The sequence below is a fragment of the Siphateles boraxobius genome, unplaced genomic scaffold (genome assembly GCF_051911475.1).
Source record: "Siphateles boraxobius isolate OS27281-9 unplaced genomic scaffold, OSU_SipBor_1 22, whole genome shotgun sequence".
Taxonomy (NCBI): Eukaryota; Metazoa; Chordata; class Actinopteri; order Cypriniformes; family Leuciscidae; genus Siphateles; species Siphateles boraxobius.
The window spans coordinates 25668731-25691835 of NW_027508833.1; the positions used below are offsets into that span (position 1 = coordinate 25668731).

The following is a 23105-nucleotide window of genomic DNA, read 5'->3' on the forward strand; positions in this document are numbered from 1 at the left end:
TGTTGCAGGACACCGACCGTGTGCTCGCGCACATCACATCGCTCGGGTTTCAAGTGAATGTGAGCAAGAGCAATTTCACGCCCAGTCAGAATGTCATTTTCTTGGGCTTGGAGTTGAATTCGGTCTCCATGCGAGCGCGCCTCTCTCAAGAGCGCGTTCGCTCTCTGATGAACTGTCTGACGCAGTTCAGAGAAGGGGCGAAAGTGCAATATCGCACATGTCTCAGGCTACAGGGTCTCATGGCTTCATCCACCCAAGTTGTGCCATTGGGACTTCTGAGGATGAGGGCGTTCATGAAATGGGTCTTGTCACTACATTTCAGCCCGATTCGCGACCTTTGCCGCTCGGTAACAGTGACACGCGCCTGCTCGGCGACCTTGCGCCACTGGGAGAGCGAGAACTTTTACGCACGGGGAACCCCTCTGGGGGCGGTTACGATGCGGAAAGTTGTGACGACAGATGCGTCCTTGACAGGCTGGGGTGCCACCCAGGAGGGCAGAACGGTGAACGGTCTGTGGCCAAACAGACTACGTTCAGCGCACATAAACTATTTAGAGCTTTTAACCATTTGGAAAGCTCTGAATCATTTTCTGCCTCGCCTGCAGGGACATCACGTTCTAGTACGGTGCGACAATACCACGGCTGTGGCTTATATCAACCGTCAGGGCGGCATGCGCTCGTCGAAACTCCACGCTCTAGCTTACAAGCTTTTGGTGTGGAGCAGACGGGTTTTCCTGTCGTTACGCGCAACTCACGTTCCGGGCATTCTGAACAGAGGTGCGGATCTGCTATCAAGGGGAAACCCAATCTACGGAGATTGGCGTCTTCACCCTCAGATAGTGGAAATGCTATGGATGAGATTCGGACGGGCGAGCGTAGATCTATTCGCCTCGCGCGAAAACTACCATTGTCCTATGTTCTTCTCTCTAAGGGACATGGACGCGCCCCTCGGGGTAGACGCACTGGCCCACCCATGGCCCAGAGTGCTCCTGTATGCTTTTCCTCCCCTGTGCCTGATAATTCCCTCATTGGCCAGGGTGAGAGAGCAGGGCCTGTCTCTCATTCTGATAGCACCCAGGTGGCCCAAGGCACCATGGCTGGCGGAGATAATTCCTCTGTTATACGCCGAGCCGTGGCGCCTTCCCGTTCGCACGGATCTATTGTCCCAAGCCAACGGGGAGATTTACCACCCCCACCCGGACAGGGTGGCTCTCTGGGCCTGGCCCGTGAGAGGACGAACCTGAACGCACTTGGGCTTTCGCCGCGTGTGGTCGCCACTATTCAGAATGCCAGGGCCGTCTCTACACGGTCCTTATATGGCTGTAAGTGGCACGTGTTCGAAGGGTGGTGCGATGGGCGCGGTCTCACATCTTATCAGTGCTCAGTTCCTGATATTTTGTGTTTCCTTCAGGACCTCATGGAAAAAGGGAGGTCTTTTTCCACCATTAAGGTCTATTTGGCTGCGATTTCAGCCTGTCATGTGGGTTTTGAGGGCTCTACTGTCGGGCAGCACCCTCTAATCCGCAGATTCATGAAGGGTGCACGCCGCTCGTTGCCAGTCATCAGGAGAACTGTTCCGGAATGGGACCTCTCCATGGTGCTGGAAGCACTGTCTCAACATCCTTTTGAGCCCCTGGGGAGTATTTCCCTTAAGCTGCTGTCCTTCAAGACAGCTTTGCTCTTGGCCTTGGCATCTGCCAAACGTGTCAGTGAGCTACATGCACTCTCGGTTCACCCCTCGTGCACTAAGTTCTCCCTCAGTGGAGATAAGGTTTCCCTTAAGCCTAACCCGGCCTTCATGCCGAAGTGCTTCCCTGCGTTCACTTCGGAGGTGTTGGAGCTGTCCGCTTTTCACCCTCCACCTTTTACCTCTCTGGAGGATCAGAGGCTGAATGCTCTGTGTCCAGTCCGTGCTTTACAGGCTTATATGACCAGGACCAGCGCTTTCCGGAAGAGCGACCAGCTCTTTGTTTCATGGGCCCCTCCGCACAGAGGGAGTCCCATATCGAAGCAACGCCTCTCACATTGGGTTGTGGGCGCTATAACTATGGCTTATGAAGCAAAGGGAGTGCAGCCCCCAAGGGGCATCAGAGCTCATTCCACAAGGGGCTTAGCCGCCTCTTGGGCTTTGTTTAGGGGAGTGTCACTGCAGGACATCTGCTCCGCTGCCAGTTGGGCTTCTCCTCATACCTTTGTGCGTTACTACCGGCTGGATGTCACCAGAACCTCGGTAGCACATTCGGTTTTAGGGGTTGGGTCTTCTTAGCTCTTCCCTGTACCCTGTTGAAACCAATAAGAGTGAATGGCCCGGCTGGTCATGTTCATTCTTGCCACCAAACATTTACTTCCCGTTATGGGTTTAGTTTATGTGCCTTGGTGGGTTGGGGGTACTTTCATGTATGTGTCTCATGCATGCTTCATGTCCTGCGTGTCCACAGCAGTCGGTGTGGCGTCACCTTTGCAGGTTCATGATTAATGGACGTGTCAGGCACCGCCTCCCCGGGGTGACCGTCTTTCTCTGGCTTTCAGAACCTCACTGTGAGTGTATTGGGCAATCGGGGAGCTGTCCATGTCTCTCCCATAGGTGGATCTCGAACACGAGATGATGAAAGAGAACAATAGGTTACTATCGTAACCCCGGTTCTCTGAAACATCGAGTGGAGAGATCCACCAGCTTTGCCCCGCTTGCTGCACGAGAAGCGAATATACTTACTGAGGAATAGCAGCGCGCCCAGATGTTATATGCCCTTAGGTGAGGGGGTGTGGCCTCACCTGGCATTGGCTGCGCGCTTCTGTCTGTCTAGCCAGACTTGGTGCAATTGGATGCTTCTGCAGAGGTCAGGTACGGATGCCCTTCCCATAGGTGGATCTCTCCACTCGATGTTTCAGAGAACCGGGGTTACGATAGTAACCTATTGTTATTTTAAACTGTGACAATATTTCACAATATTACTGTTTTTACTGCATTTTTGATTAAATAAATGAAGCCATGGTGAGCACAACAGACTTTTTTCAAACACATTAATCTTGCATACCGCAAAATTTTCAACAGTAGTTGATGAAGTATGTTTCCCTCAAATTTTCAAGTTTCTGAATGCATTTGTTTTATACACCATATCTATTGTTTTACCATTTAAGTCTGTTTTATAACCAACTTTCTTTTTAAAAAATGTGTTTGCTGAAAAGTTTATTTTCTTTAAAGTGTCATTGCATTCTATATAAAAAAAATCATTTAATTTCAGTTAGTTGTTTTTATGCAGCTCAATTTTTGTCCAAATGTACTTGGTGTACAATTTACAAATATACTTATGACAAAAGGGCTTATTACGAGTAAAAATTATAAAACAATGTAATTCTCTACATAAATACACATGGAAAGACACATTGGGTGACTCAAAGAGAGGTTTAAAAAACATGAAGATTGAATTATTCTACAAGAAGTCTCTGTCACTGACATTTCCTTTAATCGAACTTATATGACCTTTAATGGCCTTTCCGCAATAATCATCACAAAGTGAGTTGTCTGAACTTAAACAGGCATCAGAATGAGTTCAGAATGCAAATTCCTTGCACTACCATTTGAAAAAGCTCACATATGCTGAAATTTCACAACAGAAGAATAAACTTAAGCTAGAAAAAGTTAGCTTAAAAATAAAGAAGGGAACAAAAAAAATCCATTTCAACAGTGCTGTCACTGTGTATGTGCAATGATTTGGTCACTCACCCTGTAGAGATTGGATTGGGGCAGAGGGGTCACCTTCTGACAGGAGGGTTTAGGTGTACCTCGACCTGAAGCTTCAGTTGGCATGGAGACAGAACATCAGTCTGGTTCATACTGCCTCGGACCTGCGGGCACACAAACAAACATAGTCGGATCTATTTGATTCCAAGAAGAATCAAAGTCTGAAGTACCAATCTCTTATCTGTATTGAGACATTCGCATCAACAAATGAATAACTCTTCCCTGATCTGTGAAAAACATTGTAAGTATAATTTTAGCTGCCAATGGCTCAAAACTTCAACACATCTGAGATAACTTGCTCCATCCAAAGCTTATAAACAAATATGTCTTAGGCTTCTGTTGGATTTCATCTTGAAACCGCTGAAGCTACAGAAGGAGTCGGGGGCTACAGTGTCTCAGAGCAGTTGGAAATATTACCAAAGCAAGTTTGTTGTTCCAACAGGCCACTAAAAGCAGCGATGTTACTCTTGAAGTCATTGTGATCCTAGTTGCAGCCATTCCACAACATGACCACAAACGATTCACTGACTGTCTGATGCATACTACATGCATAAACGGCATTACCTGACAAAATCACATGTTTCAATATGAATGGCTGGCTTCTACACAATTGTCAGGTGTCACTCAGGGTGCACAATTTCATTATTAAGTGTTTACAAGGTACCAGGCTGATACAATGAGTGTTTCCAAGGAACTAGCACAGGATCTAGCAAAGTTTGCTTTATGATATTGAATTTTGAAAGATATTTAAGAGTTATTTTCGAGAAACTTAGGAGTAAACTAAATATCCAAGATATTACAATTGTAGATATCCCATCCTTAATAGATTATCCTCTTTTTATCAAAATTAAATTATACTTAAAGGATATTTGCAGATTTTTTTTAACCAGCTATTGTTACAATGTCATTAGTATGTCAGAATATTTAAAAAGTCTACTGCATAGACAGCCAAGTTGTATAAAAAGCATAATCTTTAATTGATTTTGTCATCAATTACTCACTCTCATGTTTTTCCAAACTCATTAGACTATCGTTCATCTTCAAAACCAAAATGTAAATATGTTTAATAAAATTGAAAGATTTTTCTCCCTACATTTAAAGTCTATTCACCCAAAACTCCAACAGTTCAAAACATCCATGAAGAGAGTCTAAAATAAATCCATATGAATCAAGTGGTTTAAGCCAAGTCTTCTGAAGAGAAACAATCAATTTATATGATGACACACTTAATTTAGGCTTTATTCACATATAAACATTCATCAGCAAACATACATAAATCACTTATTGTAAATGGTTTGGTAAGCTCAACCGTACTTGATGCGAGAAAACAAACCTTATTGGTTCTCGCACGCCAAGCAAGTACGCTTGAGCTTTCAATTGAGGGACAGAAATCTGTCAGATTTTATTAAAAATATCTTAATTTGTTTCCTGAAGATGAATGAAAGTCTTATGGGTTTGGAACCAGTAATTGATTTAGGTGAACTACACCTTTAAATCACCCAATGATACTTTTATCCACAATTAAAGAACAATTCTTTGCCTTGACACTGAAAATCATATTAGATTCAGTGATACCACACCCACTGCCTTAATCTTAAACCTTAATCTTAAAATTGATCGTATACATCAAAAGTTACCCCCTCAGATCTCAACCTTTGAACTATCGTCTGATTTTCAAATATCTTCTTGTCATCTTTTATCTACCTTCACCCTCCCCTCTGATGCTGAAATAACCAACCTTGTTCGCAAATCTAAATCATCAACTTGTCAACTTGATCCTCTTCCGACTACAGTATATTGGTTAAAACGTGCATTCACTTCCTGACCCCTCCTATAACTGCAATTATCAATTCCTCGCTTATCACTGGTATTGTTCCGTCAGCCCTCAAATCAGCGGCAATAACCCCCATTCTTAAGAAACCTGGGGCTGACCCCAGCAACTTTAACAATTTTCGACCAATTTCTAACCTCCCTTTCCTTTCAAAAATTCTTGAAAAAACAGTTGCTTCTCAAATTCATGACCACCTCACCCACAATAGTCTCAATGAACAGTTCCAATCAGGCCTCCGTCCCCTTCATAGTACCGAAACAGCTCTTGTTAAAATAACCAATGACCTCCTCACGGCTGCGGACTCTGGATTACTAACAATCCTCATCCTCCTGGACCTGAGTGGGGCTTTTGACACCATCTCCCACACCATCCTTATCGACCGATTAGCTTCCCTTGAATTATCTGATACACCCTTGCACTGGTTTAAATCATATCTCTCTTGCCGTACTCAGTTTGTACAACTAAAAAATTTCAGATCCCACTTTCCCCCCTTTCCTCTGGTGTTCCCCAAGGCTCTGTCCTTGGACCCCTTTTGTTCATTTTTTACCTTCTCCCTCTTGGCAATATTTTTCGTAAACATGACATCCAGTTCCATTGCTATGCAGATGACACCCAGCTCTACTTATCCACCAAACCAACTACATCTCTCCCTCCCACCTCCCTATCAAATTGCCTTCAGGAAATCAGATCCTTGTTCTCGTTAAACTTTCTCAAGCTTAATAGTGACAAAACTAAACTCCTCCTTATTGGCACCAAATCCATCCTCTATAAAATAAATTACTTCTCCATTTCCATCGATAATTCATCTGTGTTTCCCTCCCCTCAAGTTAAGAGTCTGGGTGTCATCCTAGATAGCACTCTGTCATTTCAGTCCCACATTAACAATATCACTCGGTCAGCATATTTTCATTAACGTAACATCTCTCGCTTACGTCCAACTCTCTCTGCTAACAGTGCTGAAATTCTGGATCACACCCTGGTTACCTCCCGCTGAGATTATTGCAATCTCTCCTCTATGGGCTACCTGACAAATACATACATAAATTACAACTAGTCCAAAATTCTGCTGCCCATATCATTACCAGAACCCCCTTTATCAGTCACATAACACCTGTCCTGCAGCAACTTCATTGGCTACCCTTTAAATATCGCATAATTTACAAAAATTCTTCTCCTTAATATTCTTGCCCCTAAGTATCTCACTGAGCTCCTTCATATCAAGATACCCACTCGTTCTCTCAGGTCCTCTTCTTCCATTCAGCTCATCCTTCCACATGCTCGTCTGGTTACCATTGGGTTTAGAGCTTTCAGTCATTCAGCCCCATATCTTTGGATCTCTCTGCCCCACTACATTCAACACTCCATGTCCATAACTACTTTTAAAACTCACTTAAAAACTTATCTTTTTAGACAGGCATACTCTATATAACTTTTAAATGTATTTTGACTGTAAGGATCCCATCCTTTCTCCTGTTCTTTTTAATAGTATTTTATGTTATTATATTGCCTGCTTTTCGTTGATTTAATGTTTATTGGATTGAGTGTTTTATTGTTGATTTTGTAAGGTGACCTTGAGTGTTGAGAAAGGCGCCTATAAATAAAATGTATTATTATTATTATTTTTATTATTATTAAACCATTCTGCATCTTTCCACCACAGGGGAAAAAAAAATCCATTTCAATCCCTAAAACTGCTGGTCTCAAACTAAAATCTGCAAAAATCAGGGGCATTGGGATTGCTTAATATAAGCTTACTAATAATTGTATCTATTGTAACTTCTGACATTGCAGTAAAAAAGCTTGTGATTGCATAAAGACCCCGAATCAGAGACTGCTAAGCCTCAAATACTATGATGTGCTATGTAAATTTGTGGGCAGATTATGCAGTCAGTTAAATCAACGTTCAGCGAGCATAGCCTAAATACCAGGTCGTTTTCAGAGCAGTTCACCAATCAAGCACCATTTTGGTATATAAAAAAGGGAGATAAATATATAGTCTATGACCCCACTTTAAAGTGATGTGATATCAGGAAAATGTAATATGCTATTTAGTATTAGACAAAAATTGCTCCTCATTAGGTGGTATAGGTATAATTTGTTTATCAGTATGATCAAAAGTGAAGGAATGCCTGGTGAGAGTCTTTAGGAGGAGTATTCATTAAGTATGCTAGCTGCCATACCTTGATTTCCCAAGTGCTAATAAAATGAAAAAATGTGAGTAGAGCAAAGGTTTACACTTCGAATTTTACAGATTTTTTAATCATTTTGTGTAACATCGACTTCACTAATTTAGGAGATCTCTATTTCACCTTCATTGCTTGCTTTTGTAGAATCGTAGGAGAAGAGCTGACATTTGTTGTTATTTTTCAGATTCATTAATGATGTATATTAGCAGCTGCTTATCTGCCAGGTTATTTCTAAAGCTATGTGATTATTTTTTATTTAGATTTTTAAAGAGCACCTATTATGCAAAATTCACTTTTACATGGTGTTTGCAATGTGTGTACACAACCACCCTATAATGATAAAAATCCACCAAGTGCTTTTTTTTAAATCCCCATAAATCATAAGAAGCTGGAGCAGCTGTAGACAAAAATGTCTTCTAAGCGATTGAGGTGATTTGTTGTTGGATGTAAGAATGAACATAGCAGTCTTCATTTACTCTCTTTGTTACTCGAGGATGGATCAGTACCAACTGTTCATGATCCAGTCATTTTACGGATATAAAGTTTACCAGTTTATTAAGAACCCCCTGAAAAGGTGTGTATTTATTTGTTAACTGTTAGTTGTAACAAGTGTTTTGTGTAATTCGCTGTGTATGTTGAACATAATGAAAGGGAGATAGAGAGTTTATGGATAAGACTTTAATGCGCACTTCTTATACTGTGTTTATTCAGCTCTTGCTGTGATTTTCTGGAGTAAAACTCTCCCTTCATCTTTTGTTTGATGTACAATAAACTTCATTAAACTCATCAGTATATTTTTGGCCATCAGACGGGGTCCGCTACAGCAGGCTTGTATTAATAGTGGATAAAATCAGATGACAAATAAGTTATAACCGTAATTAAACTAAACTATACCTGTTCTATTTTCATTCAACATATATTCTCGGACTCTGTAGGCATTATGTCAGACTCGAAATGAGCACTGCTACTGAGAGTTTCTGTTCTGATATTATCATTCTGTGAGATTAGATTGTCCTGAATGAGCGCAGGCTCGTGAGGCTCGGCCCTCTGGGCCGGCAGCATCAGCTCATTTGCATTTAAAGGGATACACACTAAAGCGGTGCGTTTTTCTCAGCCACCATTCTTTCAGAAAGCAATTCTGTTACTCTCCGAATGTTGGGTCTAAAATCAACCGAGCACAATGGCCCTGATAATAGAGGTGTTAATGAGAATTCATTAACAATGAAATGCTTTTGAATAATAAAGATCGAGAATGAGGGAAAACAGAAAGCGAGAGAAAGAATATATCAGCTATCAAGTCTCTTAGCATGCAACATGTATGAGTATCTCCCTCTTGTTTAAGACCCCGTCTGAGCCAAACAATAGACAACCACAGAGCTGAAAAAGAACTACTGGAAATAACTGATACAACCCAACAAAGACAGTTCCTCCATAATGACAGAAGAACCCACTGTGGGAAAATGCGTGCGGTATGGCCTTATCATTCGGAGTCACATTCATACGGCTGTCTAAATAATGCCCAGTGCCCACAAATTAAAATTGATTATGATATGCAATGAATAATGAATTGCTATCCTCTTTCTGTTTTGTAACAATGTAAGCAGCAACACACTGCAAGTAAACCTGTGCAGACCAAAGAACATTGTCTTATCTATTTTGTATTTAACATGACTTACACATCCCATCAGTCATGCCTTATTTCTGCTTTCAAAGGACCGTGACAGAACTGTTTTTGCATTTAAAAACGCTAGACACAGAGCTGAGGAATTTAATCAAATCGGGATGGCCCAATGTTTTGAAACTGACAGATGAGCTGTGCTACGTTTAAAAATACAAGTAATTTTAGTTAAAAACACAGAGCTCACGCACGAGTCGCTGAACGAGCAGCAAGATGTAGCGAAATGTCAAAGACGTTCATCAAGCGAATGTTTATATAGAAAAAAACACTGAGCAGTGGAACACAAAAACGTAAATGTCCTACCATTAAATAGCACTTCCACAGACAGCTGACAAGAATCATGATCCAACAGCCATGTTGGAGCCTATATGTACTTAGAGCAACAGTGCAACAACAGTGCAGACAGAAACAGTGTTGGGGAGTAACAAGTAGGCCTACTAACTTAACAGATTCACCGATTCTATGACCTGGTTTCACAGATAGACCTTAGATTAAGACAAGATTGGGCCTTTGTTCATTTAGGGCACTGAAGTCATTTTTATAAACAAGCCTTAGAAAAAAAAAACATTACTGGTGTGCATCTTGAGACAAAACAATGGCACGCCACTGACATATTTTAAGAAACTGTATATCACTGCAAATTGCTTCAGTTAAAACAGCTCAAACATGCACTTCAGACTGGGACTAGGCTTAAAGTCTGTAAAACTGGGGCTATAGCCTATGTTTTGGACTCAGTTATGTAAATTAGGATGTTTCTGTTTATTTCCATCCGCTGTTCTTAATACACCAACGCTAGTTTTATCACACTGCAGATCAATCTCTCATTTCAACCCAATTTGCGCCATAGTTATTAATTGTATTGAAAATTAAGTAACTGATTCAAATTCTAAAATAATTTCCACTTAAACTTTAACCACTTTTTGGCATGTGTAAAATCTGCAGTATCTGAGGCAGAACGTAGAGCCTTTTAGTGAATTATGAGCAAGAAGAAACAAATCAGTTGATCAAGGCACGACAGAATTAATTTCATCCTTCCAACGAAACACAGATTGTACTTACATTTTCATGAGATGAACCCGGAACACAACAGGGTGTTTGACAAATTACTTGGGACACACAATTTCTGTTCATGTCAGAAAATGCACAAAAATCTGCTACAGCATGGAACCCCACAAACTGAGGATGACACCACAAACCGAACCAGAGAACCGAATGAAACAAGACGAGTATCTGTGACACTAGGAAAGGAGATTTATTTCAAATTCACCTCATTATTTAGAGTGTCCTCTGTGTCCTTGTTATTTACACTACAAGACAAAGCATCACATTTAATGGTCTTAAGTCAGGTGAGAGATGCTGTTTTGTACTGGGAGCCTCTTAGAAGCGCCTGCTTGTGATGTCAATGTGCACTGGGCGCAAATGTGCATTTGGGCACATAAATTCATACCTAAAGATTTATGAATGCCACTGCATTAGATGATATTTATAGTATTATTTTTACAGGTACGTGTTTTTGAAGTAAAAATTGAGTTTGAGGTAAAAGGCCATTGCGAGAGTAAAAACATACATCCATAAATCCTTCACTGAGATAAAACCACCTGTTCTCATTCCATTCAAATGAAACAAAGCGCACGTTGCCCATGCACAAAATTTCCTGAAAGACCTGGTATGTTCTATCAAAACATTTGATTGTCAGGGCATTTTTATTTTAAGAAACATTTCTTGTCAGAGCTTGTCAAATATCCTATCATAACCAGGGTAATGACTACAAGGCTTTGTCTAAAACATCAATTCATCCTTAATTTAATACAATTTAATACAATTTAATACAAATGTCCCTGTTAGTCACTGTTAGTGTGTCCTAACCAGATGCAACGCAAACATAAATATATAAATACATTTTTAATGCTAATGCTAATGCAATGCTTGTTTTTCTTTACTATCTACACCAAAATGTTGACTGAAATCCAACACCTCATTTATATTGAACATAAAAAAATGGACAAGGAGAAATTGACTGATATTGGATAATTGAAAACATTATAGGCTATTATCTGGCAAATCCCTCAGGTTCCACAAGGAAAACCATACAAGGACTCGTCCATGCTGTTCTGATTGGTTGCTGCATGACACAGCATTTTTTTTTTTTTTAGTGTGGAAAAACTGCTTTGCGTTAAAATCTTATCACAGCTGTTACAACACTGTAAAGTGGATGAGATATCAGGAATATTACAGCAGTTAATTCATCTAAATGATGACTACAGTGACTACAAGGAACACCTACAATTTATTACCCAAATTTACTGGACTCAAAACCACAGAAAGCTCAAGAATCCATTATGAAGGTTAACTTAGACTGTGTCTGCTAGGATTTATTACTAAATGTTAAATGTGGATATGTATCTGGCCTTTTTTGGTTGTCAAAGCTCATTCTATTGACCCTTTCACAACCCAGAACATGTGCCAAATGAAACAAGGCTCAAATCACTGGTGAAGTCGTATGTTCCATGAATTATTTTGTTCAACGTTCCATTCATGAGTAAATGACAAAACAATCATAGTGGAATCTGTGTAATGCATTATCATAACAAACACAAAGCAGTTCTGGTCCATAAAAGCATGACACTTCTTTATACATGGGCCAGCAAAAGTATACATAAAAAATTAAAATGAATGCCATCCTCACAGACATCATGGATGAGAGAAAATTGAACTCACTATATAAGAGACCACAGACACAACAGGTGAACACACATACAAGGCTTCGGGCATTAGTACATGTATTAAAAACAACTATTGTTTATGTGCATGTTCCAGTGATGGATGAGAAAAGGATACAGAAGTCTTCCTTGTTTGGTCAAATGGCATAAGCAGAGTGTGTGTAAGTCTGGGGTAAGCTTAGCCATCTTCCGGCAGGCCTGATGTGTGTACAGTATATATGAACTGGAACTGAAGCTGATTGGAACTTCTGATTGCTTCTCCAGGATAATGAAGCCTGTAAAACTTCTAATCTATGATCTAATCTAGGATTCCTCATGCAAATCCAAACTTCAGCGGCTGAGGGAAACTGCATTTTAATTTGTTTGCTGCATGAGAAAATATCTTTATTTCTGAAATGACTATATATATATATATATAGCATATATATATATATATTTTTTTTTTTATAAATCTATAATTTGAGAATTAAAATTTGTATGAAATTATGGTTTAATTTGAAAAAAAAATAAAAAAATGCATTTATATCAAAATGTGACAACCCTTCAATAAAGCTCAAAGGCGACACCGTTACATCCATTTATTTGGATAATAATCAGGACCTCCCATCCACTGTGACTGAGTTAGTGGTAATGCTAGTGGACAGGTGGTTTATATGTGAGTGGCGTTTGACTAATAGGGCAGTGAGTAAGACACTAGTAGGTCATGAGTCTTCAGTCTTGGAATGGAAAACAGGTAAAGTCTGTCGGATGAGAACTGAAGCTCCGGCAGCTAGAGTTCAAGCTGTCTACACTCTGAGGCAAACAGCTTCACACGACCTGGGGTTACCTCAGTCTATAAACATGCCACCTACAACTTGCTGATGATGACCTTGAATGAATTTTCACTATAGTTCCCAAAGTTTATTATTAAAAAAAAGTCCTATTTTCAGTCATCGATGAATATTACCCTAAAAGCCCCTTGATATGTTCCCTTGAGAGCAGAGCTCATGGGAGTGTAGACAGTTTTTCTGGAGAACATTTCCTGCATCTGACAGAGCTGTTCACTGCAGGCAGAGGTGTATACCCCGCTGTGTTTAGATTTCTGCTCCTGGAGGGACCATAGCAATAAGACAGATGATTTAAGTGTCACCGTCTGTTCCAAACACGATAAATCAAAGAGAGATTTCTCCTTATGAGAGACGAGAGGAAATACAGACACAACGACGTGTGCCTACTTTCAGCTGCCTTTCTGAATTGAGTGAAAATTTTTCATATTTTCCATTACTTCATGTTAAGTATAAATTAACATTCAATTCAAACACTATGGTAAAGCTTTGATTTTGCTCTGTATTAAGTTTGACTAAATATTACTGATTGAGTTTAAATTTAACTAGGCCTGTCATTTTATTGGGTTAAGTGCAAAAAAAGTTATACTGAAATTTATCTGCGGCAAAAATGTAACGTCTATCTTTATTTGTGAGCTTTTATCAGTAAATAAACATGCAATAAATTGTGATTAATTTGATAAACTTGTTGGATATAATATAATGAAATTATATATTTTTTTAAATCCGTAGAAAAATGAAAAAGGTTCTGGTAATTTTCTGCCAGTTTACAGATTATTCCTTTAACCCTAAAACACAACACTATGCAATGTGTAAATCAAAATATGGGAAAAATACCTGTGAAAATTTTAAATGGGAAATTTCTTCATTTCATCACAGAACATTGGGCTCTATTTTTACAGACTTTAAAAATGTTTACATTTAAAAAGTGTAACGTATTAGTTTCATCAATGCAGAGAAACAAATAAAAACGAATTAGTATTATATGTTTAAAAAATATATAATACAAATATATTATGAAATCCACTCCAAAGTGGATGCACTGAATATGCTAGCAGGAAATTTACAAAAAAAAAACCTGCTGTTCAGCATCTCAAGAAATGTAAAGTGTCATTGAAAAGTCCAAAAATAATAGCATTTTTATAATTGTACACAAACTCACACTTTCACACCTACACAAACAACGATCAAAGTGTGTCTGCAACACGGTTACTTCCACAAACCTTGAATCTGTTCAGGCATTTCTCCCGCTGAATTTATCCTCCTTCTACTGAATGTGCTTGTCAGAATGACAGACTGTTGACAGCCCTTAATAAACAGCACATAAAAATGTGAAACAGGCTCTGTTTGCTTACTCACAGTCCAGGTCCCACAAGCTGCTCTCAGCACAAGACCAGCACTCAGAAATCATTACACGCTGAATGCTGCAATGCGTTTGGATTAATGACAACTGTATGCAAGAAGGACAAAGAGACATCCCATAATATGAACAACTTTAATCCCTTGATGTCATTGACCATCTCACCTGCAATAAATCAAACGTTTCTTGGTGAATCATTCATAAGAGTTTTTGCAAGTCTGACGTCCGATTCAGGCATGAGTTAAATGGGGTAATACTACAGCAATATCTGCTAACCGCAGTCGCTGATGACATCACATTACTGATGCCAAATCAGCACTGGGGTGTTTTTTTAAATGCCACCAAAAGTACATTCATCAGCTTATAAAATTTGTAAGCCGTCATTGAACAGAAGCCAAAACGACCTAAACAATTACCCTGAAACCACCAGAGTAGAAATGTGCAGATTTAAACACTATCATACAGATGTGTGTTATACGGTTATGCGTTTTAACTGCAAATTTTGCTTGATACAAGCAGTTCCTTTGTGGTATTCTTGCATGGATCTGTGTGATTATGGGAGTTACTGATGAATTGAATGTAACATTGCACAGATGAGGTTAGAATGCAATTTCATCACACTAATATCATGTAGCCTACTATAAGAAATTCTGTGTATTTTAACATTTTCGTAGTGCAGTGTATTGCCCTAAAGGCTTCCTTTGTACGTGCCTTACTCTACATGCCATTTTTACAAACTGAGGGATGTCAAAATTGTTTTCTAAAGTACTTGACAGCATGAAAAGAGCCTATTGAACGTCCTGGTTGCGTATGCAACCGACCGTTCCCTGAAGGAGGGAACGGAGGACGTAGTCGACGGTCGACTGAATGGGGATCTCGCTAGAGAGCCTATCCTCTTCGAGTACTATTGAACGAGCCAATGTAATTGCCGTGCGTGATTCGCATCACACACTCCGCCCCCGCGGCGCAGGTATAAATACGGAAGTGGATGCACTCACTAGTTGCTTTTCGCTGAGGAGCCGAGAGTAACCCGGGGTCAGCGGTGGTCCAGCGGTAGTGGCAAGGGGACTACGTCCTCCATTCCCTCCTTCAGGGAACGGTGGGTTGCATACGCAACCAGGACGTTCCCTTTCAGTCGATAACGTCAGACATAGACGACGGTCGACTGAATGGGGATAACCTTTGAAAATGTCACTAACGCTGCCACCTTCCAGTGCCTAAACCAAAGCCTCCTGATGCCCCCGCAAATTTAAGGCGGGGAAGGACAGGGCTTAGGCCAGGGAAGTCACTGCTGTTCCTACAGGACCACTGGGAAAGCGTTCCCCGTACATTGGAAGGAAGGGACGCTGCGGAAGCCATATCCAACCCAGAGGGAGGTAACGTGGAAAATACACATATGAACTGGGCGGAAACCGGGCAGTCTAACATATGGAATGTCACTGGGGTGGCTCCAGCCTAAGATGGGGAGAGACAAACCGGACAGTGACGGCAGAGAGACTCTTCCGAGGGAAGACACGTGCTCACCGCAGGGAGCCGTATCGTGGAAGAATACACATATGGGGGCGCCGTAGGGACCGCAACATGTGGACCCAGCCTAACACAGGTTCCACACTGCTTACGAGTGGTAGGCCTAACACCAGACGTTCCGCACGTCCGACGTCGGAGGGGTGTGAAGGAACTCAACAGGGTTCAATTTTAAGGGAACTCAACCGGAGTAGAAAGGCGCACGTATCCAGTCCATAGGAGGGGAATGGCGCAGCAAGCCGACACTTGAACCGGGCTCACCGTGAAACTGGCTTCATGAGAAGGGAGCCCACGGGAAGCAGCGGTTCAACTAGGTGTCGTCCAGCCCCCAACTCTAGAATCTGTTTTAGCAAAGCATATCGTCAACGCCCAGGCGGAGCACTTTACACTAATCATAGAGGAGCTCAACACCTAAGTGGACATGTTGCATCTCGGATTTTTACCGAAATGAAGGCAAGCACTAGTACGACTTTGCATGGAAACAGCCTTCCCTCTCTGCTGAATTCCAACAGATATTTGTAGAGCTGGTCTGAGGTCAATGGCTTGCGTTCTGTACACGTCCAAGCGAACGGACAGAGAAGCCAGGGCTGGATCTGCCTCCTCCAGGGCAGCGCTTGCAGGCTCACCACCTGCTCCTATTACGGGAGAGGTAGGAACCTTGGGCACAATCCGAGCCGGGGTCTCAGCTTGAGAGAGTTAGCCGGCCCAGACTCCAGGCACAATACGTTGACCGAAAGCGAGCAAGTCCCTACCCTCTAGTAGAGACCACGCGAGCAGGAGAACTGATATAACAGAATTTTTAACTCACTGCCTGAAGTGGCTCAGGGGCGGTCTCTGCAGTGCATCGCACCAGGGATAAGGCCCAAGAGGATAAAGAGGGACGCAAGGATTTACAAGACCTTGCTCCTCAGGAACCTGACGATCAGAACGTGCTTCTGCACACTTCTGCAACACGATGAGCGTCGTTTAAACACCGAGGCAACATCATTTTGAGGGTGAAGGAAAACAGCCTACTCCAACCCATTTTGCAGGAAAGAGAGCACTGAAGTGATCGAAAAGCTTTCAGGATCACCTCTGGAGAGAAGACGCACTCAACGACTAGGTTCCACTTCTAAAGGCGTAAGCACGCAACCCATTTCTTGGGGGTGCTCGCAGAAGTGATGGTAACTATCACATGCCTGTGATAGCCACCTGAACCTCCGCGTTCAGATGTAAGACCGCCCGGAATCTCCAGGGGAAGAACGCGTGTGCCATCGTGCCCCGTCCCTGAAAGAGTTTTCAGGGGAAGTCAGGAAGGCTGTCGATGGGAACCAGGTCTAGTTGGGCCAATAAGGGGCAACTATGAAGACCTGTTCCTCTCCTGACTTGGCACGTAGGTGCAAGCGACGGGCGCAAAAAGACAGGAGCATTGCTCAACACAACATGTAAAGATCACTGGGCTTCAGGAGCATTTTCTGCTCAGCACTTGAGTGTGATAAGTTCACTGAGCTTCAGGAGCATTCCTGCTCAACACCTGAGTGTGATAAACTCACTGAGCTTCAGGAGCATTTCTGCTCAACACTTGAGTGCGAAGAACTTCACTGAGCAACAGGAGCATTTCTGCTCAGCACTGCGTGTGATGAATTCACTGAGCTACAGGAGCATTTCTGCTCAACACCTGAGTGTGATGAACTCACTGAGCTACAGGAGCATTGCTGCTCAACACCTGAGTGCGATGAACTTCACTGAGTTTCAGGAGCATTTCTGCTCAACATGAAGTTTGATGAATCCACTGACTTGAGCAGGCACAAGGCGACCATGAGTCGCAGTCGCTTTTAGAAGGCTCACTGGGGTTAAACGCATTTCTGCGGGCCCCTGGGGCAGCTGAGAGCCAGTGTTTGTCCAAGGGTAGTCCGCCTGGTTTATACAAACACTGGCAGGAAGACGAAACCGGAGGGGCAACTGAGCGGCCCCGGAATGGTCATGACCCAGCTGGACCCAGGGGATGGAGTCTCCACTTGCCCTGGCTATAACTGTCATGAGGCTCGATGGCGGCACGATTGAGTAGAGCGGGAAGAGTGGAACAAAGCGTCCTCAGAAGCTTCTGACTCCAAGGAGGAGGTGACGGGTGAGTTGTGACATGCAAGAGAAGCTTGCGCAACGGTCGCAATGTCTAACAACTCGAGGAACGAATGCCCGTGTAGTCGAGGGTCGCCCCGGCCCCTTTGTACATGGCCCCTCTGTTGAAGAGGGTTTGGCAGCAGACCGGGATGAACTATAGTCACACAGGGTGAGCTGCTCTGCCATGATCACCTCGGGACTCGATCATGAAGCTAGCGCTGAAGCGGTCACATATGGAGGAAGCCAAAGGCTGCAACTCCCACATACCCCAGGAGCCTCTGAAAGTTCTTTCAGTGGGACCCTTTCTCACTTCAAACACCAGCTGAACACATTCTCATTGAAGAGACGTGTTAGACCGAGTCCATCTCCAAAACTGAAAAAGAGATACTCAGCCCGTGGGCGAGATTACTCTCTTTCAGTTGACCTGAAGACCCAACAGGCTCTGGAGCACTCGAGGGGAAGGACACTGATACTCCACCCTTACACGCAACACACAGGATGACCTGCGGTGCGGAAGGTAGAGATCTGTTTTTAAGCACATGTCTTTCAGGTCGGAGCTGCAGACCGATCTTGGGCCAAGATGGTCACGACCCACCACCTAGTAGCACGAAGAACGAGTTTACAACTGGCCTTCATACCGGCTGGAGGAGCGGCTATATCAAATACTTCGCCAGCAGGATAAGATAAGCATGCACAAGTCAGGAGCACTGCTTAACAGTTAGTGTGATGAATATCACTGAATTTTCAGGAGCACGTCTGCTCAACACCTAATGTGATGATTATCACTGACTTGAGCGGGGTAGCTGAGCCTGAGGTGGGGCAGCAAAGTAGAGAGAGTGGTGTTAGTGTGCTGTGCAACACTTACCTGTCTCCACTAGCGGCAGGGGGCGCGTGAGAAGGCGGATGACCGGGTCCTCGAACGCACCAAGCTGCCTGCTGGCGACCAAGGGGGAGCTGAGGGGTGTAAGGCTATACAGGGTGACACCCGCCAGACTGGCCCTCTTGGGACCTAGGAACAGATGAAATTGCTTTCTCTTTGAAGTATGGGTACCGCTTGCTCCGCTTTTTTTTTTTTTTTGGGAGCCAGCGGCGGAACAAATACGCACACAAACAAAAGGCTCCACCCGGCCCTCACCCGGGGGGAGGGAGTGATCGTGCCACTCCAAGAGCATCTCATCCATTCCTGGGCGGCCCGCTCCGGAATGCTTTCGCTGTCGCTTGCCACCTGGCTTGGCAGCGCCTGGAGCGGGCTGGGCGTCTCTACTGCGGCCGGCTCCATGCTGAGGCCTGGGTGGAGGCTGCTGTGGAGGCCCAGCAGGAGCAGCGGCCGGGGAACGCCCACGGCGACGTGCAGGCGGAGGAGCTGCCACCGGCGGCGGGGGGAGGCAGCAACAGGCCACCGGGGCAGGATGTGCCGGATGACCTCCGTCTGCGCTTGAGCGGCAGAGAACTGTTGGATGCAGTTCTCCACTGCGTCGCCGACCAGCCCAACCTAGGAAATTGGGGAGACCAGGAACCGAACCTTGTCCGCATCCGCCATACAAACCAGGCTGAGCCAACGAAGGCGCTACTGGACCACCACGTTGGACATCGCCAGACCGATCACGCACGCTACGACACTCGTGCCTCGGAGGGTGAGGTCGGATGCAGTGCGGTGCTCACCTATGAGGGCACAGTCTGGATTACCCTCGTGCATGCCATGGGTGCCCTAGCCTGCAGCAACGCCATGGCATGCAAGACGAAGCGGCTTGCCCACAGGCTTTGTAAGCTCTGCCCGTTGGAACGGACGAAACTCACAGGCCTTAGGGGGGAGACGAGGATCCCCCCAAAAGGCAGCGGCCGCCGGACACAGGTGCACTTGTGTCGACAGACCGCTCCAATGGAGGGACCCTTCGCAACCCTTCACCGTTCCTCCATCAAGGGTAATGAGGGGGAAAAGCTATTCAGGCAGTTTCTGGCAGATAAAGATGCCGTTCACCACCTGATAAGCTCTCCATGCATTTCGGGAAATAAAGGCACTGGGGCGGCGAGCTGAGAACCAGCGCGGCCCGCCCCAAGACACCAAACTCCAGATTCCAACCGAGACTGAACGGGACACGGTGGAGGTTCCACTTGAGCCCGGCAGCATCGCGGCCCGTTTCAGCATAGCTGATAATTCTGGATCCGGCTCGGGCAACATTGAACTCCCGGAGGGAGACAATGCAGCCGAGTCATCATCTCTAGAAGTCAGCTCACCCTCCGATGCTGCAATCGACGTCCTGTCCTCCAGGGGAGCCCCGAGTGAAACCGCTGGCCCACCCATTACAGATGGACCAGCAGACAACACAGGAGGCTCCAGTGGTTGCAGTGGAAGGGAGGAGTGAGGAGCCCACAGGGAATGGTTACCGGGCGGGACATCCAACACTATCCTCCGGTCACCCATCCCACACAGCACCCGTGCAGGGTGGTTCATGGTAATGGGGACTCGCTCTCCGCGTTTAACGAAGGCGAGTCTCGCCCTCAACACTGCGACAGTCATGTTCCCACAGTGAAAACATGAGCTGTCCACAAAAGCTGTCTCAGCGTGCTGTAAGCCCAAACACGTGACACAACAGTTGTGACCATCATAGAGAGACAGGGAACGACCGCACCCAGAAACGCACGGGCGGAATGACATCTTGAAAAAGACGCAAACGCACCCGTGTTGCTCTTTCAGAAAATAGGACCGTCACCAGTGCCGGAGCACACAGGGGAATGACCGCGGCAACACTGAACAGAGAACTGAAACAGTGAAGCACTCACTTTTCCGCCCTCTAACGAGCCATTAACACACACAAACATTTAGAAATTTGTTGCTGTTAAAACAGCAGTTGAGAGCTCAAAGCTCGCGATCACCGCTGCACTCGCGCTGTAGAACACCAGCACTGGGAGAGTCTTCCTGAAGAACACCGACACACTCGCTCGTTGTAGACAACAGCACTCTCAGAGACATCAAACGATCGGCTCCGAAGCGAAAGGCAACTAGTGCGTGCATCCACTTCCGTATTTATACCCGCGCCGCGGGGGCGGAGTGTGTGATGCGAATCACGCACGCCAATTACATTGGCTCGTTCAATAGTACTCGAAGAGGATAGGCTCTCTAGCGAGATCCCCATTCAGTCGACCGTCGACTACGTCTGACGTTATCGACTGAAATGGAACAAAAAACAACACTTTATGACTAGCTTCTGTTATTTCAGAGAACTGAATCATTTATTTCCCCAATCAATGATCACCTCTTACTGTGTTTACTGAAAATATTGACAATAAACAATAGAGCAGAAGCCATTTGTGAAAAGCATGTCTTTTTATCAATGTTCATAAAACTAAATTAATTTAAATGAATCCTCTCACATCTCCACACATCTTACCTATGACCTTACCGGTAAACTCCTGACTGCTACAAATCAAGGTCCATTAATTAGAGTTAACTCACAATGGGGTATGTGTGTGTCCTTAATAAACTCTAAGTGGATTCGACAGATAGTTTACTCCATACTGTGAGACCTCAGGGGTTATGAGGGGAACCAGAGGAAGGAATGAAGGGAAAAATTTCAGGAAAAACCCATCCATCCAGTTGCTGGCTACCAAACGTTCTTTTTAAGTCATTTACTGTTCCACATTAATTGCATTAAACAAATCGCTCCCCAGATAAAACATCCAATCAATCAGCCATGATCATCCACTTTATTATTGCTCATAAGTGTTGCTAGTCATATCTCGGATACCCAAATGAAAACATAAAGGGGCTAAAACACTATATACATTATATAACAAAGTGGCATTTAAAGAAATAAATAGGTCTGTCATGAAACTCAGGCTTATGGCACAGGCTAATAGGTCCTCAACTCAAACTGCTTACAATCACATCATTCTCTAAAGGGCACAGCTGATTGGTTCCTGCTGTATCAGTAGCCAATGAGCTTGCTGCTCAATTTTCAAATATTTTGTCAGCTTTGCTGTCGCAGTTGCAACGCACTTTTAGAAACCCTCCACCTGTATAGATGATCTACAGGTAATTCCTGTATGTTATATTGTACAGCAGCAGTATGTCTTACTCACAACAATGTGTCATATACAGTATGTATTGGCAGTAGCAAGTCCCAGGAGTGCGGGAAGATGTTTTCAGTGGCGGGTCACCACTTTTGAATAAGAAATAATATCGAGTTTATAAAAATCGTCAAAACTCGTCAAAACACAACAAGAGTATCGGTGAGAACACTCGTTTACACGGCACACACACCCGAACTTGACATTATTGATAATGCTTTCAATCGTAATGCAACGGACCGGTCTATGGGACACAAGCCTTTAAATAAAAGGGTTATTGGGCTGTTTACAGTGTCTGTTTAAAGAGCCTGCACAGTGACAGGAAATAGAAATTAACACAAAAAAAATTGCCAATGTGCCTATACAACACTGATGGTGGACTTGCGCTCAGTAGAGCGGCTGCGGACGATTTTATTTTTTAAATTTTTTATAGCGGCTGCTGACCAATTCTTTCTACGGACACACAATATGACGTCACACTCTACGCGTATGCTTTTAAAAACATAATTTAACATATAAATAACACTTTTTAAATAGCCCACTTAAAGTGTTTATTAGCTACAAATAAATTACTAAATGCGAAAAATGAATAATTGTAATTGAAGAAAAATTTGCGTTGCATTTACAATCCTGTGAAAACAGCACCCCCACTTCCCGCCCCCCTAGCAAGTGTACTTACTCTGCAGCAGCAGCAATAGCAGACCAAACATATTAACATTAGCTTGGTTAATGTTACATCAGATAACCCTAGGTAATCTAACACTGCCTGTAAAGACTTGCGTAAAAAATTGGCTGTTATTTTTGATGATGGTCTGAAATTTGACAAGCAGATAAGCTCAGTGGTCATATCTTTCGGACCTACTGGTAGAGCATCGTCCAGTTATGTCTCTCCGGTCGTCAAATCAGAGATTTTTAAGTATACCGAAATCAAAGTTGAAGAGTAGGGGTGATCGCGCGGCTCCAAGACTGTGGAATGCATTACCTTTTAGTATTAGATTTGCTCCATCCTTGTCTGTTTTTAAGTCTAGGCTAAAAACCTATTTGTTTGATTCAGCATATGGCTAAGGATGAA

General features: G+C 43.5%; 3 protein-coding genes across 6 annotated transcripts in view; 2 read left to right on the plus strand and 1 right to left on the minus strand.

The window, feature by feature from the left end:
* The window catches only part of chrm3a (cholinergic receptor, muscarinic 3a), a 177272-nt gene that overhangs the window by 105447 nt on the left and 48720 nt on the right, over window positions 1-23105 (minus strand). For all 4 annotated transcript variants that reach the window (XM_077239288.1, XM_077239290.1, XM_077239287.1 and 1 more), the window contains exon 2: window positions 3725-3846. The gene's annotated coding sequence lies outside the window, so the exon portion shown is untranslated. The remainder of the gene's footprint in view (window positions 1-3724; window positions 3847-23105) is intronic.
* The window catches only part of LOC143746962 (solute carrier family 35 member D3), a 347105-nt gene that overhangs the window by 55979 nt on the left and 268021 nt on the right, over window positions 1-23105 (plus strand). The window lies entirely within an intron of this gene.
* LOC143746652 (uncharacterized) lies at window positions 974-2266 on the plus strand. The gene has a single exon (XM_077238609.1). It carries the CDS (start codon window positions 974-976, stop codon window positions 2264-2266), a length of 1293 nt encoding a protein of 430 aa, XP_077094724.1.

Excerpts from the sequence above, each read along its gene's own strand:
- LOC143746652 (XM_077238609.1), top strand. The coding sequence starts at position 974 with ATGGCCCAGAGTGCTCCTGTATGCTTTTCCTCCCCTGTGCCTGATAAT.